The sequence below is a fragment of the Cololabis saira genome, chromosome 24 (assembly GCF_033807715.1).
Source record: "Cololabis saira isolate AMF1-May2022 chromosome 24, fColSai1.1, whole genome shotgun sequence".
In the NCBI taxonomy this organism is placed as follows: Eukaryota; Metazoa; Chordata; class Actinopteri; order Beloniformes; family Belonidae; genus Cololabis; species Cololabis saira.
In genome coordinates this window covers 20,139,756-20,155,543 of record NC_084610.1, presented here as the reverse complement: position 1 = coordinate 20,155,543, position 15,788 = coordinate 20,139,756, and the positions used below count along the sequence as shown (strand labels likewise).

The window sequence follows — 15,788 nt, the reverse complement described above, 5'->3', positions numbered from 1 at the left end:
AGTTATTTTTCTGGTGATGACTCTAAATGTTGAAATAGCAGTAAAACCACATTCATTGATGAAATGACATAAGGGATGGAAAGTGGGGATGGCAGTTTTACAGGGGGGATGATTTTGACCATTTTTATTTCAGGGGGGATGCCATCCCCCCTCATTCACCCTCAACTCCAGTACTGGTTAGAACAGACTCAAACCCGCAGCTCGTGGTGTTGGCGCCCTCAGGAGCGTTAGAGGACGAGGTCAGAGCAACGAGATGTTTGTGCTCGTCAACAAAGCAACACTGAGAGAGGCAGATAGGGAGAAGATGGGGGTGTGTGTGCAGATGAGGAGGGAGATAAATGGGAGAGATAGAGTCTACAAAGGAGGAGGTGTGGAGAGCGAGGTATGCAGGGAGGCTTAATCCGTTGTTTGTTTCATATATTATTGGCCAATAAAAGGAAACTGTTTCACGTTCCTCAGCGGACTGACGTCAGCTTGTCCTTTCTTTGAAAGACGACTCACACAGAGGTTGTACAGGCCTGCAGGAACACATGCTTTAATGATCAGTCACAGTTCAGGTGAAGAAAACAGGACCCAACCGGCCTGCAGGCAAGACGCTGCACTCTCCGTGACGGAAAATAAATTAAATCAGAAAATAAATACGTCCCAGTGGATAAACACGTCGCCATTAAATTAGACTGAAGAAAAAGGAAAATGGTTAAATGAACAAAACAAACATTTAAGTGCCTGGTTTATGTACAAATTTCACATTGATGCACATAAGAGGGTGGATGTGTTTGGTGGCACGCAGGCCGCATCCAGGGATGCAGCGCAGGAGTCCCATCATGCATTGTGGCTTCTCACAGACAAATGAAGGTTTACCAAACTCCTCCCGACATACACACATTTGTTTAGTTTTTCCTTAAAAAGGTAAAGACAATGAAGTATTCACATTTTCACCGTTCACAAAAGTTGTGTTGTCCCAAATAATAATAATAATAATAATAATAATAATAATAATAATAACAAAAAGCCTGATGGGAAGAGTTGGTCTAAGTCAGGGGTCGGCAACCCAAAATGTTGAAAGAGCCATATTGGACCAAAAACACAAAAAACGAATATGTCTGGAGCCGCAAAAAATGAAAGGTCTTGTATAAACCTTAGAATGAAGACAAATGGTGAAAGGAGAAATGTCGAAAAAAAAGTCAAAATGTGGAGAAAAAAGTCAATATTTAGAGAAAAAAGTCAAAATGTTGAGATTAATGTTGAAGTACAATCTCGAGAAAAAAGTCGAAATGTTGAGAAAAAAGTCGAAATGTCGAGAAAAAAGCCGAAATGTCGAGATTAAAAAGGAAAGGAAAAAGGAAGGAAAAAAAGAGGAAAAAAAGGAAAGAAAGAAGAAAAAAGAAAAAAAAACAAGAAAAGAAAGAAAAAAAGGAAAAAAAGAGAAAAAAAGAGAAAATAAAGACAAAGAAAGAGAAAAAAAGGAAGAAAAAAGGGAAAAAAAGAAGAAAAAAAACAAGAAAAGAAAGAAAAAAAGGAAAAAAAGAGAAAAGAGAGAGAAAGAAAGAGAAAAAAAGGAAGAAAAAAAAGAAGAAAAAGGGGAAAAAAAGGAAAAAAAGGTGAAACATTTTTGAAAAAGCTCCAGGAGCCACTAGGGCAGCGCTAAAGAGCTGCATGCGGCTCCAGAGCCGCGGGTTGCCGACCCCTGGTCTAAGTACAAGTTTGTATGGCCGCTAGTTTTCGTTCAGACGCGTTTACAGCGACACCTGAACCTGGTTTGTTTCTTAGAGGAGCTTTAAAGGAGGCACCGCGTCCTTCACACACATCTGAGCTTCAGTGATTTAGGTTCAGCAAACGCTTGGAAACCTTTACAGTTCTGCTTGGTTCACATCTCATGTAACGTGGAAGCGCTTTTTTATTATCTTGCTTTTATCTTTTTTTTTTTTGAGGCTCTTTGAGAGCCTCCTCATAATAAAAAAAAGAAAAAGAAGCCTTCTTATTGGCCAACTTCTGGAAGCGGCTGGTGAACCTGCAGTTCCTCTACTGACCACTAGAGTCTGTATAAGACCTGCAGTTCCTCTACTGACCACTAGAGTCTGTATAAGACCTGCAGTTCCTCTACTGACCACTAGAGTCCAGATTCAGACCTGCAGGTCCTCTTCAGGTAAAATGAGGACAAATGCTGCGTTCCATTTACCTCGGAAGTCGGAACTCGGAACTGGGAATGACGTCACAGCTAGGGTTGCCACCTTTCAGAAATAGAAATAAGGGACGCCCTGATTTCAGCAGCGCAGGAGCCAAAAAAAAAAGCCTCAAAACTTCTAAACTGAATAAAAATGTGTTTATTTTATATGAAAAAACTAAATGCTTTGATTTAAAGTTTAAAGTGCTTTAATAGCATTGGACCTGCATGACTGTACAGACAGACAACCATACTAGCAACTGAAATATCCTCCTATGCTATGTATGTCCACATCAGCCCAGATGTAGAATACAGCCTACAGGTGAAGAATATGGTGTAAAAGTTAATTTATTTCAATAATTCACCTAGAATATGGTGTAAAAGTTAATTTATTTCAATAATTCAACTAGAATATGGTGTAAAAGTTAATTTATTTCAATAATTCAACTAGAATATGGTGTAAAAGTTAATTTATTTCAATAATTCAACTAGAATATGGTGTAAAAGTTAACTTATTTCAATAATTCAACTAGAATATGGTGTAAAAGTTAATTTATTTCAATAATTCAACTAGAATATGGTGTAAAAGTTAATTTATTTCAATAATTCAACTAGAATATGGTGTAAAAGTTAATTTATTTCAATAATTCAACTAGAATATGGTGTAAAAGTTAATTTATTTCAATAATTCAACTAGAATATGGTGTAAAAGTTAATTTATTTCAATAATTCAACTAGAATATGGTGTAAAAGTTAATTTATTTCAATAATTCAACTAGAATATGGTGTAAAAGTTAACTTATTTCAATAATTCAACTAGAATATGGTGTAAAAATGAATGAAAATACGGTACAAATCGTGTCCCGTATTAGTTCAATACGGGACGCAACATTTTTTTCTCAAATAAAGGACAATTCCGTATTTTACGGGACGGGTGGCAACCCTAGTCACAGCCGAGTTATCAGCGTTCCAGTTACAAAGTAGGTAAACAAAATTTGTAGTTCGCATATACCACATGAAAAATGTAAATTACACTATAGCAGCATATATATGCCGAACAATACTTGTATACGACTGATTTAGTGTGACCAAAACTAGAATGAAGTGCTACAGATTTTTACAGAGCTCTCTTCTACTGTTTACAACCGGGGCAGCCATCTTGGAATGTGAACTCGGGGGTGGTGAAGACTCTCCCACTTTCCCAGTGGGAAATCCCACTTCGAGGGGCATTCCAGTTGAAAATTCCGACTGGGAACTGGGAAATCCCCACTTCCGAGGACAAATGGAACGCGGCAAAAGCTCTGAATAACTGGATTCATTTTTTTAAAGTGACCGCAGCACCTGTCGAGTCAAACGGCTAACGGGCCGTGAAGCGCTTTTCGTAAAACGTCACTCTTGAGCTGGGAAGCAACAAATCACGGACTTAATCACTCCACTCCACTCGTTCTGGATCCCAGCCCAACTAGTTTCCCTCTGACGTCAAACTCTAGCTCGGTGAGATTACAGAGGGTTGAATCCTAAAATAGCTCCACGTGCTTTGACCTCAAAGCAGGTGCCGGTGTTAAAAGGCAGTTTTTTTTCGAGCTTCTCCATCCAGGCATCTGTGAAGAGGACAAACCAATATGTGCAGTCCAAGGACGGGCAAGGCACCCCTTTTAACAGAATCCCTGGCCTCCGTAGAGCAGTTAGACGCTTGAAGAAGAGTTCTGTCCAGCACCAAGGGTGACAAAGGGTTTCCCCTCTATAAAAATGACATTAATAACTTCCCAAAGAGGATGATCTTATTCCACATGGCACAGAACGCAAATAAGAGTCTGGCTTGCATTTACGGGTCCTCGCCGGTCCATACAGACGATCTTTAGCTGCAGTTCCACGGTGTTACTGTTTGGTCCTCGGTGTGATGAAAGTGTTAGAACCTGAGGTGGGTTTGCGATGAAACTCCGATCCCTGATCTGGTTTAACTTGAGATTGGGGACATGGAGGTCGGGGCTGGATCCAGCAGGCTGCTTTAGATCTCCACGTCAACTTTAGAGACTGTAGATGCAGTGTTTGCTTGTGGTAAAGTCTGTGCATGCATGTGAATGTCCTGAAAGAGCATGAGAAGAGGTAAGTTGGACCTCTGCACCACAATGGGCGGCTGGAAGAGGAGCCGGGGTTCGACACCAGAAGTTTAGCAAGAAAAGGGGTTGATGAGTTTGTGTTTTGGGTAAATCCAGCCCCAAAAATCATTTTCTTCGTGTCAGGTAAGTGGCTAAACACAGGTTTTGTTTAAACCCCCCACTCGTGGAGGTTCAGTGATCTAGGTGGGGTGGTGATGGAGGGGTCTGGGGTTCAGTGGTGCCTTCAGATCCGTAACGCAGGCCCTGCTGCTCCCGTCAGAGGCGTCGTGGAGCCGCAGTCGTAGCCCATCTCCACGACGGCGTGGGAACCCCCGACCAGTCGGCCCGGGAAGGGCTGCGCCTGCACCTGCCGGTCCCGGAAACTCTGGATGTAACTCTGGGGAGGAAAGGAGAGACTCTGGCTCAGAAATACAGCAGCCTACTTTGGCATTTCTTCTGTGAACATGAACAAAGCATTTTTGACATATTTTGATGCCTCAAAACAAAATCTGGAACGATGCAGACGAATACTACAGTAAATGTGTCTGTTCCTTCTCGTACTAGTCCAGCTGTTTAGCTATAAAATTTATAGGAATCGTTCAGTTTGTATTTTTCTTCTCTTTTTTCCTCTTCCTCTTCTTTATCTTTTTTTTCTCTTTTCCTCTTTTTTCCTTTTTTTTCATCTTCTCTTTTTTTCCTATTTTTCTCTCTTTTTTCCTCTTTTTTTCCTCTTACTCTTCCTCTTTTTTCATCTTTTTCTCCTCTTTTTTTCCATTTTTTCCTCTTTTTTCCTCTTCCTCTTTTTTCTCTTTTCCTCTTTTTTCCCTTTTTTCATCTTTTTTCCCTCTTACTCTTCCTCTTTTTTTCTCTTTTTTCCTATTTTTTTCTCTTTTTTCCTCTTTTTTCCATCTTCTGTTTTTCCCCTTTTCTCCTCTTTTTTGTCTTTTTCCTCTTTTTTCCTCTTCCTCTTTTTTTCTCTTTTTTCCCTTTTTTTCATCTTCTCTTTTTTCTTATTTTTCCTTTTTTTCATCTTCTCTTTTTTTCCTCTTTTTCTATCTTTTTTTCCTCTTCCTCTTCCTCTTTTTTTCATCTTTTTTTCCATTTTTTCATCTTCCTCTTTTTTTTCTCTTTTCCTCTTTTTTCCCTTTTTTATCTTCTCTTTTTTCTTATTTTTTCTATTTTTTCTCTCTTTTTTTCATCTTTTTTCCCTCTTACTCTTCCTCTTTTTTCATCTTTTTTTTCTCTTTTTTCCCTATTTTTTTCTCTTTTTTCATCTTCTGTTTTTTCCCCTTTTCTCCTCTTTTTTTGTCTTTTTTCATCTTTTTTTCCATTTTTTCCTCTTCCTCTTTTTTTCCCTTTTCCTCTTTTTTCCCTTTTTTATCTTCTCTTTTTTCTTATTTTTTCTCTCTTTTTTTCATCTTTTTTCCCTCTTACTCTTCCTCTTTTTTCATCTTTTTTTTCTCTTTTTTCCTCTTTTTTTCCTATTTTTTTCTCTTTTTTTGTCTTTTTCCCTCTTTTTTTCCTCTTCCTCTTTTTTTCTCTTTTTCTCTTTTTTTCCTCTTTTTTTCCCTCTTTCTTTTTCAACTAATCACTCATTAGAAAACACTTGTTTCTGGCATACATTATGAAAAATGGCTGCCATGGGTGCCATGTTGAAAATTCACGATGGCTCCACGTCCATATCTTTTGGGGAAACCATTGGCTATGTGTGTACCAAATTTCATGCTTGTATCACAAACTGAACCATTGTTTTGGTTATCTCCTGCACTATACTAGGGACGTATGCTTGACTTCTACAGAACCAGCAACCAGAGGTGTCAGGTAACCAAGTACAAATACTTTGTTACCTTACTTAAGTATAAATTTTGGTTATCTATACTTCACTGGAGTAATTATTTTTCAGACGACTTTTTACTTTTACTCCTTACATTTTCACGCAATTATCTGTACTTTTTACTCCTTACATTTTAAAAACAGCCTCGTTACTCTATTTCATTTCGGCCTTTAAAAAAAAACTATCCAGTTAAATTCCGGATAGAGTGAATTTGGTTGTGGTTGTTTCAGATGTTCTTGTCCAGTTTTCCCAATAAAGGTTAGGATAAATGATAACATGCGTCTGAAGTTTGACTTTTTGCACCATTACAATACTTATAGGCAACTAGTCATCATATCTGCTGCTCTCTGAAACACATGTTAATGCTCAATAGTACACATATATGGTTCTTTAATATATTTGTATTACACTAAGATGCATTTTCAATGGCTTTTGTCCTTAATGGCTTTTTTCCCCCTTACATTACTTTTACTTTTATACTTTAAGTAGTTTTGAAACCAGTGCTTTTATACTTTTACTTGAGTAAAAAACTTGAGTTGATACTTCAACTTCTACAGGAGTATTTTTAAACTCTCGTATTTATACTTCTACCTGAGTAATGAATGTTAATACTTTTGACACCTCTGCCAGCAACGACCTACTACATGCTGTTAGCGGTTTAAAGCTGACTGTGTAAAGATGGCTCACTCTGCAGCAAACTCTGAATCCAGGCGTTAATGTTTCACCATCAGAAAGTGGAAAACTGCACCACGTGGACTCACCCATCAGTCCATACCTGTCAAGTCTCCCGTTTTGGCTGGGAAACTACCGTATTTTACCCCTCTTTCCCGCTGCCCTCGCTTATTAGTATTTTCCCATAAATTTCACGTTTCATAATATAATCATTTTTAAAAAGCATTCCTTTGTCTCTCCAAACTAAATTGTCACTCACCTCGCGAGAACTGCCCCCTGCTGTAGCCTGTGTGGCAGTTCTCACGAGGTTAGTGGCAACAACGGGAACAAACTCGGAATTTCTGCCAAAAAAGCAAAGATTTGTGTAAATATCTGTAAAAATGGGATACAGAATTTACTTTCCTAAAGAGGAGCAGGATGGAGCTCAGAAACATGCGTCTGTGTCATCAGTCAGTGAATGCCAGAGAGCTACATGAGTGAAAATGACGAATTAAAAGAAAATGTAGGGCTGGGCGATATATCGTGATTTTAATATATATCGATATATTTTCAAACGCGATATGGTACGAGACAATATCGTTTATATCGATTTTTAAAATTTTATTTATTTTTTTATGATTTTGATATAGCTTATTTTGTGACAAATTTACTTGAATGTTTTATTTGAGATTTGCACAAATGTTTTGTTATTTGCACAACTGTCAACCTCAGTGGAAAAGTCTGCCTGTTACTGTCTACATTGTATTAATTGCACAGTGTATTTTAATTTAATTGTTATGCAGGAAAGGGATATTTGTTTTATTTTATTCAAGAATCATTTTTATTCTATATATGCAGGCAGTTTATTTTTATTTCATTTGTTTTATACATTTTGATATTGTGCAGACCTCTGTTAATAAAGGAACCTGTGTGACATTTGGCACGAGGCTTTGTATTAAAACTTACAGTTTTTTTAAGGGTTTGCCTCAGAAAAAAATGAAGCTAACAGAGATGCTATGCTATAATGGTTTGGGGGAAACCCCAATTATGGCACAGAAAAAATATCGATATATATCGAGTATCGCCATTCAGCTAGAAAATATCAAGATATGAATTTTGGTCCATATCGCCCAGCCCTACTAGGAGGAATCAACAGATAAAATGATATAAAGCCACAAATGTATACAGAAATGGGGGCGTTGTTGACTGCTAGCTGTCACTTTGAGCTGTCCTGACTAACTTTGTTCTGACCTCCGCCTGGACCGGTCACAGCAAAGTATCAAACCCAGGTTAAACTCCTTGGGTGTAGCTGCTCCCAACTTTTTCCAACTGGTTAATGAAAGTGCAACGCTCCGACTGATGGTTGTAAACGTTTTATTACAGTATTTTCTGTCTTGTAAACGCCCAAGACCAACGTGAACACGTTTGCCCCTCCAACCAGAATGTTAGGAGTTGCTAGAAGTCCATTTCTTCTGTATTTCACTTCTTTGTCTTCCAATTACTGCTTGCACGCACCAACAGACCACCAACAGATGAAAAAACTCACGTCTCTACCAAAAGGCATCACGTGACCACGTGATGGCGTGGTCAGATGGAGTTATTAATTAACCAATTATCCCCAAAGTATGCACACAATAATCAAAATATAAATGGATATTAAAGTAAAATAAATCAATTCACACAGAAAATAGTGTTTATGTGTGTGTTCGCTACACTGCCACCAAAATTACAAAAGATTAACTTTCATCATATTCAAAGAAATAAACTTGTAATTTTCCAATAACTTCAAACTTAACCATTACACATAATTTCCATCAACACCTGTTATATTAAGTGACTGATTCTTTCATTTTCATGTTCATGCAGAGTTAATTTGACTAATGTTCAACTAACACCACTAATTTCTGCACTGGACGCTCAAGGAATGACGGTTGCGTTAAGCGTTCACCCTCCGAGCAATAACGTTGAGGTAACATCAGATTTCAAGACTTCGACCTCCGGGTCACCTATGAGAAGCTCTGGGGCCATTGGGTTAGTCACAATTTCCTGTTCCCATAAGAACTTGGGTCCTCTTAGCCAATCTGATGCCATTAGATCTGCCACCTTGAGTCCTCTAGATGCATGATCTGCCGGGTTTTGAGTTGTTTCAATGTAAAACCATCGATTGGGGTCGGTGGTGTCTCTGATCTTCTGGATCCGATTCGCAACAAAGACAGGAAAGCGGTGGAACATTTTCTCCACGTCGCAGTTGATCGCAATTGGATACTGTCGGAACCGACACAGCACTCCAGTTAAGGTGTTGGTTAAATCAGGTCCCGTGAGGAGGTGGTCATTCAACGAGGTGCCTTGGTATTTGGCAGAGCAGTCGAAGACAACTCTAATCTTCTCTGGCTTTCGCGGGTGGTACACACCATGGTGTGGGATGTACCAAGTGTTCCCGTCTTTTGGTGTTGCATGCACTTCCTCTGCATCACACTCTTTGAAAACATTGACCATGAACTGAACATAGTCCTTCTTGTATTTGGGATTTTTATCCATCTTTCCTTTCAGATGTTTCAGCCTAACTGTGGCAAGATGGTTGTTGTTAGGCAGCTGGGGGTGCTCTCTAAAAGGCAGAGGCATCTTCAGATGACCATTGTCATTATGATGAATTCTCTCATTCAGAATTTGTAGGAACTGAATGTCTTCTTGAGAGATCGTTCCATCCGTAGCATTTGTATCCTGAAAATCTTTCTCAAGAGCCTTAATTGCACATGCAGGTGTAATAGGTGGAATTTCCTTTACAGAAATGCGATAGCAGAATCCGGTATTTGTTCCTCCACCAGTAGTAGGCGTTTTGGCACCAACCACGCTCCACCCGAGGTCTGTTTTCACTGCATATGGCTCATGCTCAGCTCTGGATACGACTTCTTTCGGTTTTAGAGCTCTGACGCAGTCGTAGCCTATTAGCAGTCCAGCAGGACAGCCTAGCAAGTCTGGCATCTCGTCAGCTATGCTAAGCAAGTGTGTCCATCCTTTGGCTGTTTCCCGAGTTGGAATGCTGGTCTTCTCCAACGGAATATCTTCTCGAGTGTAAGCTGGTGGTAGTTCAATGCATTCTTCGGAACTGTATCCTCTGACCTTTAACCCACTGACTCTGTGACAATTCACTATTGACCTGTCAGTCATTGTTGACAACTTGAGTTTAACAGGCTCAGTGTGCACTTCCAGTTTTTCGCACACATCTTCAGTGACAAATGTATTGCTACTTTGTGTATCTAACAGAGCATACACTAAGATCTCTGTGTTATTCTTGACAGTACTAGACAGCCACACCGGGACTATCATTGAAGTGCGGTCAGCATTGGTCATGTTCATACTACACAAAGCAGTAGAGGTTCTGTCTCTCTGTTGGTTTGCTTGAGGTTTTCTCTCTTGAGCCGGTTCGTCATGAAGCGGAGTTGGATGGTTCTTTCTACACACATTGCATGTAGCCCTTTTCCGACAATCTTTTGCAACATGGCCAACTCTCAAGCAAGCGAAGCACATATTGTTGGTTTTCACAAACGCTTTCTTCTCATCAAGAGTCAGAGCAGTAAATGTTTCGCATTTGTAAATGAAGTGGTTCTGTTGACAGCATATGCATTTTATTTGCTTCTTTGTTTGAGCAGCATATGGATTAACTGTTGAGTTTGTTGATTCACCTGAATCCTTAGCTGGGTGGCCTTTTCCTTGTGCAACCTTTGTTGTTGTCACTAGGGTTCTGGCTTTGATGCGTTTTACTTCTGTGGCTGATTTCTCGTCTGTGTTTTTCAAAGCATGAAGGGAGGAAACCGGGTTGCAGGCAACGCGTGCCTCCACGGCTAAGAAATTTGAGAATGCTTCAAAACTTGGGTATGGCTTGCCATCATCCAATTCCTTGGTGACAATGCGATTCCATCGAGCTGTGGCCCAATCAGGAAGTTTCTGGAGTAGCTTTTGATTCTCCTCACAATCATCTAGAATTTTAAGACCTGATATGTGAGGCATTGCATTTTTGCATGACACAAGAAAATCACTGAACTCTCTTAATTTTAGTGGCTCTTTTGGTCCTATCTTGGGCCAGCTACTAAGTTTACCCCTAAAGGCTCTTTGCACTATGAATGGGTGGCCATAGCGCTTGTTCAGTGCATCCCAGGCTTGCGTATATGCTTCATCATCACTTCGGTAAAAGGTTCCTTCCAGCACAGACAGCGCATCTCCGCTTATGTATTTTTTGAGATAAAACAGTCTATGTGCTGGGCTTGTACAAGTAGTCTCTATCAAGGCCTTAAAGCTAGTTCGCCATTCAGTGAACTTGAGAGGATCACCAGTAAACACAGATGGCTCAGGTGCCGGAAGTCTTGTCATTATCAGAGATTCTTTGAAGGCTTGCACTAGTGTCGCGTCATTCAGTTTTTGCTCTGACTGATTCTCAGAATGAGAAGGAACTGGTGTGTCATGGAGAATCTGAGCATATGGAGCTGTGTGATGCTGAGTTTGGAACTGACTCAGAGGCAGAGTTATGTTTTTCTTTTGTCCTTGGGGCTGACTTGGAGGCAGAGTTATTTCTTGCTTTTCTCCTTTTTCAGCATTCATTTTCATTTCCTCCTCCTCATACACATCATATTCAGCTTGCATAGCTTCCAGATCCCTTTGGTTTTCCAGCATTTTCAGTTTCTCTTGCTGAGCAAACACTTCCTTTCTTTGTGCAGCTATTTCACTCTGTCTGTTTATTTCGGCACGTTTTGACGCTAAGCGTGCTGCTGCTTCTGCTTTCTTTGCAGACACCTGACTTACTGCTACGCTACTTGCGCCAGCTCTTGATACGGTGGACCCATATATTGATTTTGCATCGTCTCTCTGAAGTAATTTAAGAAGTGATTTCTTAACTGCGGCAGCATCAAACTCTTTGCCTACTTCCGAGCAACGCATTTTCAACAGAGCAACTACTTCCATAGTTACTGAAGTGCAGCTATCCATTCGCCGTCTTATGTCTTGACTTGGTGTGGTCAATGCACGTATGCTTTCATACTCCTGCTTTAAGTTTGACTCATATTCTTCCAAAGTAGCTGTCATACCTTCAAGAGTCTCTATGTCACATTCTTCTTTGAGTTTGCACCTAATGTACTGAACCTCACTTTTGAAGGTTACATACGTTAGCATAAACTTTCTTTCCTTTTTTGCACTCTCTTCTTTTGCATAGTCAAGCCACCTTTCAGTAGGTTTTCGCTCTCTTTCTGATCGCCTAGGTTGTTCATGTTCCGAAGTTGGTTCTTGGCTCTCTACGTTATGTTCTTGCAGAGTGTTATTAATTTCAGCAATGCGTTCTGTCATTTGGTCTCTTAAAGCTGCATCTGTTTCAGTTTCTAACCCGTTTTGTAATTCTATTTTTTCTTCTTCAAGAGCCTGAATTACACCCTCAAGTACAAGAACACTTTCTTCATTTTGATCCATTTTCTGAATTATTTTGAAACAACACTAATAGCAGTAATCAAAATCTTAAACCTTAAGCAAACTTGTACTATAAATCGCGTAATCCTCAGTATTAATTTCAAATACCAAGCATACACATTTTAAACCAAACAAGAAATCCAAGGTAGGAATGTCAAATTACTTAGTAACACAGGCCAGGAATATTCACACAAATATGCAGACAATGGCCTTTCACACTTCAATTCTAATATTTACAAGTTATAATGTCCGTTTCTTATCAACTGAAAAAACCTGAAAGCCAAGGGCTTGGTGTTTCCACTCACGACCACGGCGCGCTGTTGCTCTCTTGTGGTGAGTTGTGGAACTGCAGTCTCAATCCAGCCGACGCAAGCGCAGCGGTCCGAGCAGATTGCGAGCTGATTGGACGAGCCGTCACTTCGAGCCGCCGACGATTTGTAATCTTCAAGCTGCGACAGTCCTTTCTTGCTCTCTTCCGTCCATCTCATCATGGCTTGCAAGAAGTTAACAGCTTGCATTCACCGCGGCATCCCTCTTGTTCTCGGGCCTCGGGCTGCGCTGCACACGGTGCACGTGTTCACTCACTGTAGCTGCTCCCAACTTTTTCCAACTGGTTAATGAAAGTGCAACGCTCCGACTGATGGTTGTAAACGTTTTATTACAGTATTTTCTGTCTTGTAAACGCCCAAGACCAACGTGAACACGTTTGCCCCTCCAACCAGAATGTTAGGAGTTGCTAGAAGTCCATTTCTTCTGTATTTCACTTCTTTGTCTTCCAATTACTGCTTGCACGCACCAACAGACCACCAACAGATGAAAAAACTCACGTCTCTACCAAAAGGCATCACGTGACCACGTGATGGCGTGGTCAGATGGAGTTATTAATTAACCAATTATCCCCAAAGTATGCACACAATAATCAAAATATAAATGGATATTAAAGTAAAATAAATCAATTCACACAGAAAATAGTGTTTATGTGTGTGTTCGCTACATTGGGCTTGCTCTTTCTTTGAGAAAACATGGTGGTGTCGGTGATGCTCCTTACAGGTGAGAGGACGTCTGTGTCGTAGCGACGGATGGGGTTGGGTTTGCGGCGGTAGGCGGGCTCAGCCTGGAGTTGCTTGGCCTGCTGGTGGTTGTGGGAGGAGGAGCCGTGCTGCTTCTTCTTCTTCTTGTGGCGGTACCGGTCGTCTCGCTGACGGATCCGCATCACCTGCATCCTCCTCTGCTGCCGGCTGATGATTACTGTGGAGGACAGACGGAGGTTGGTGAGGAGAGGCGCGCTGTTGCACAGGAACGCTGCAGTTATGTGCAAAAGTTAGCTTCCCCCTTTGTTGTGTGTAAAAGAATAAACTGAAAAGAGTTGGTTTCAAATTAGTGATGCACCGAAATGAAAATTTGTGTCCGAAACCGAAACTGAAAATAATAATAAACACTTGGCCGAATACCGAACAATACCGAACATGGTTCTTCGCAGTTTTTCATTTATTTTGCCAATTTTTTCACTATTGCATAAATCAAATAAATTTGATTTAGGCATGCTCTTATCTTATTTTATATACCAGTATTTTTTATTATTATTATTATTGTATATACCAGTACTGTTTATAGTGTGTCATACTCTGATATTATTATTGTATTGTTATTATTTCTATTGATGCCTCTTGTCTTGCACTATCCCCTTTGCTGCTGTACACTGCGAATTTCCCCGCTGTGAGACTAATAAAGGAATATCTTATCTTATCTTTTCAAAGAAAAAAATCTTTTGCAAAATTACAAGGTAGAAAATATTTATTGAACATAAAAAACTGAACATTTTTTAATTTCCCAGCATTATGTTGTTTTGGTTCCACCTCCTGGTGAATGTTAGGTAAAATTCTTATGGGGTTAGTTTTTGGTTGGCCAACGATTTATTACGGGAGCGGCCAGTCTATTAGGTAAAATTCTTATGTGGTTACTTTTTGGTTGGCCAACGTTTTATGTTTGTGGTGCGAAACTTTTACGGGAGCGGCCAGTCTATTTCCTTATATTACAACGCCGTTATTAATTGTTTTTTCCCACTTATTCCACCGAACACCGAAAGTGTTTTTTTTTGCCATTTTCGTCCGAACAATTTCGGTTACCGAACAATCGGTGCATCACTATTTCAAATACAAGAAATCAGGTGGGCAGGGCTTAATCCTCCCAACTTTTAGATCCACTTTCTGCAGAACTAACGTAAAGTTGTGGTCCTTCACATTACAATGTCCATTATATGTCCATAATAGCGGTCTATGTATTCCTATCTTTGTAATTAAAAATTGAGGGGCTCTATGAACGTGCTGTGCGGAACTCCTTTAAGGATCCTGGAAGCAAAACATATGTACGTGAACGTCTTGTAAATCAGACAGCGAGGGGATCTATAAAGCTCCATCCCAGTTGGGTTTCCTTACCCTTGGTGTGGGAGTATCCCTCAGCGGTCACCTTCCACTGGACGATGACGCCCAGCAGGGTCAGGGCGGGCCACACACCGAGGACCACCCAGGTCAGCCAGCACACGGGCTTCCCAGATTCCGCTTTGATACGCTCATACATGTATAGCACCAGGGCGAAGAGCTCCACGAAGTAGTCCAGCGCCACGGTGATGACCGCGGCGCCAAACACCGCCGTGGACAGCGTGGTGAAGAGACGCTGCCACTGCAGGGTCAGCACGGCGAACAGCATGCCCAGGCCAAGCAGCACGCCCAAAGGCACCCAGACGGAGCGCGCCGGGCTGTCGGAAAGCTCCTCCATGCCCACCAGGGTGGCCACGGCCACCAGCAGGCCCAGCAGCAGGCCCACCATGAACAGACCCACGCTGCGAACGAGCATGGTGACCAGGCCGCAGAGCGTCCCGATGCCCAGGCCGATGCCCACCGAGGCCTCCACGCTCAGCTGGGTGTCCAGCACGCGCTCCTTGTAGCACAGCATGAAGATAACGACGGAGCCGAACATCAGGCCCGTCAGGAACATCACCGCCTTGAAGCAGCGATATCCTGAAATACAACATCATAAAGGTCAGCCACTAGTGATGCACCGATTGTTCGGTAACCGAAATTGTTCGGCCGATAATGGCAAAAAAAACACTTTCGGTGTTCGGTGGAATAAGTGGGAAAAAAAAGGAACAATTAATAACGGTGTTGTAATATAAGGAAATAGACTGGCCGCTCCCACAAACATAAATCGTTGGCCAACCAAAAAGTAACCACATAAGAATTTTACCTAACATTCACCAGGGGGTGGAACCAAAACTACGACGAGTATTAGGGCCAAACTAAGAAGAAAAAAACAGGAAATTACGAAAATAAAGTCATAATAATATGAGAATAAAGTCGTAAAATTACGAGAATAAAGTCGTAATAGAATAAAGTCGTAATATTATGAGAATAAAGTCGTAACATTACGAGAATAAAATCGTAACATTACGAGAATAAAGTCGTCATATTACGATTTACGAGAATAAGGTTGTAATATTACAAGAATAAAGTCATAATATAATGAGAATAAAGTTGTAAAATTACGAGAATAAAGTCATAATATTGCGAGAATAAAGTCGTAATATTATGAG

The 15,788-nt window shown here is 40.6% G+C and overlaps 1 protein-coding gene across 2 annotated transcripts in view; it reads right to left on the bottom strand.

Moving 5' to 3' along the window:
- Positions 1-3,862: 3,862 nt before the first annotated feature.
- Positions 3,863-15,788, bottom strand: part of tmem198b (transmembrane protein 198b) — a 47,820-nt gene continuing 35,894 nt past the window's right edge. For both annotated transcript variants that reach the window (XM_061716272.1, XM_061716271.1), the window contains exons 3-5: positions 14,635-15,216; positions 13,248-13,447; positions 3,863-4,660 (exon numbers count right to left, since the gene is read on the bottom strand). In XM_061716272.1, coding sequence (XP_061572256.1) covers positions 4,508-4,660; positions 13,248-13,447; positions 14,635-15,216 — 935 coding nt within the window. In that variant the 3' untranslated portion in view covers positions 3,863-4,507. The remainder of the gene's footprint in view (positions 4,661-13,247; positions 13,448-14,634; positions 15,217-15,788) is intronic.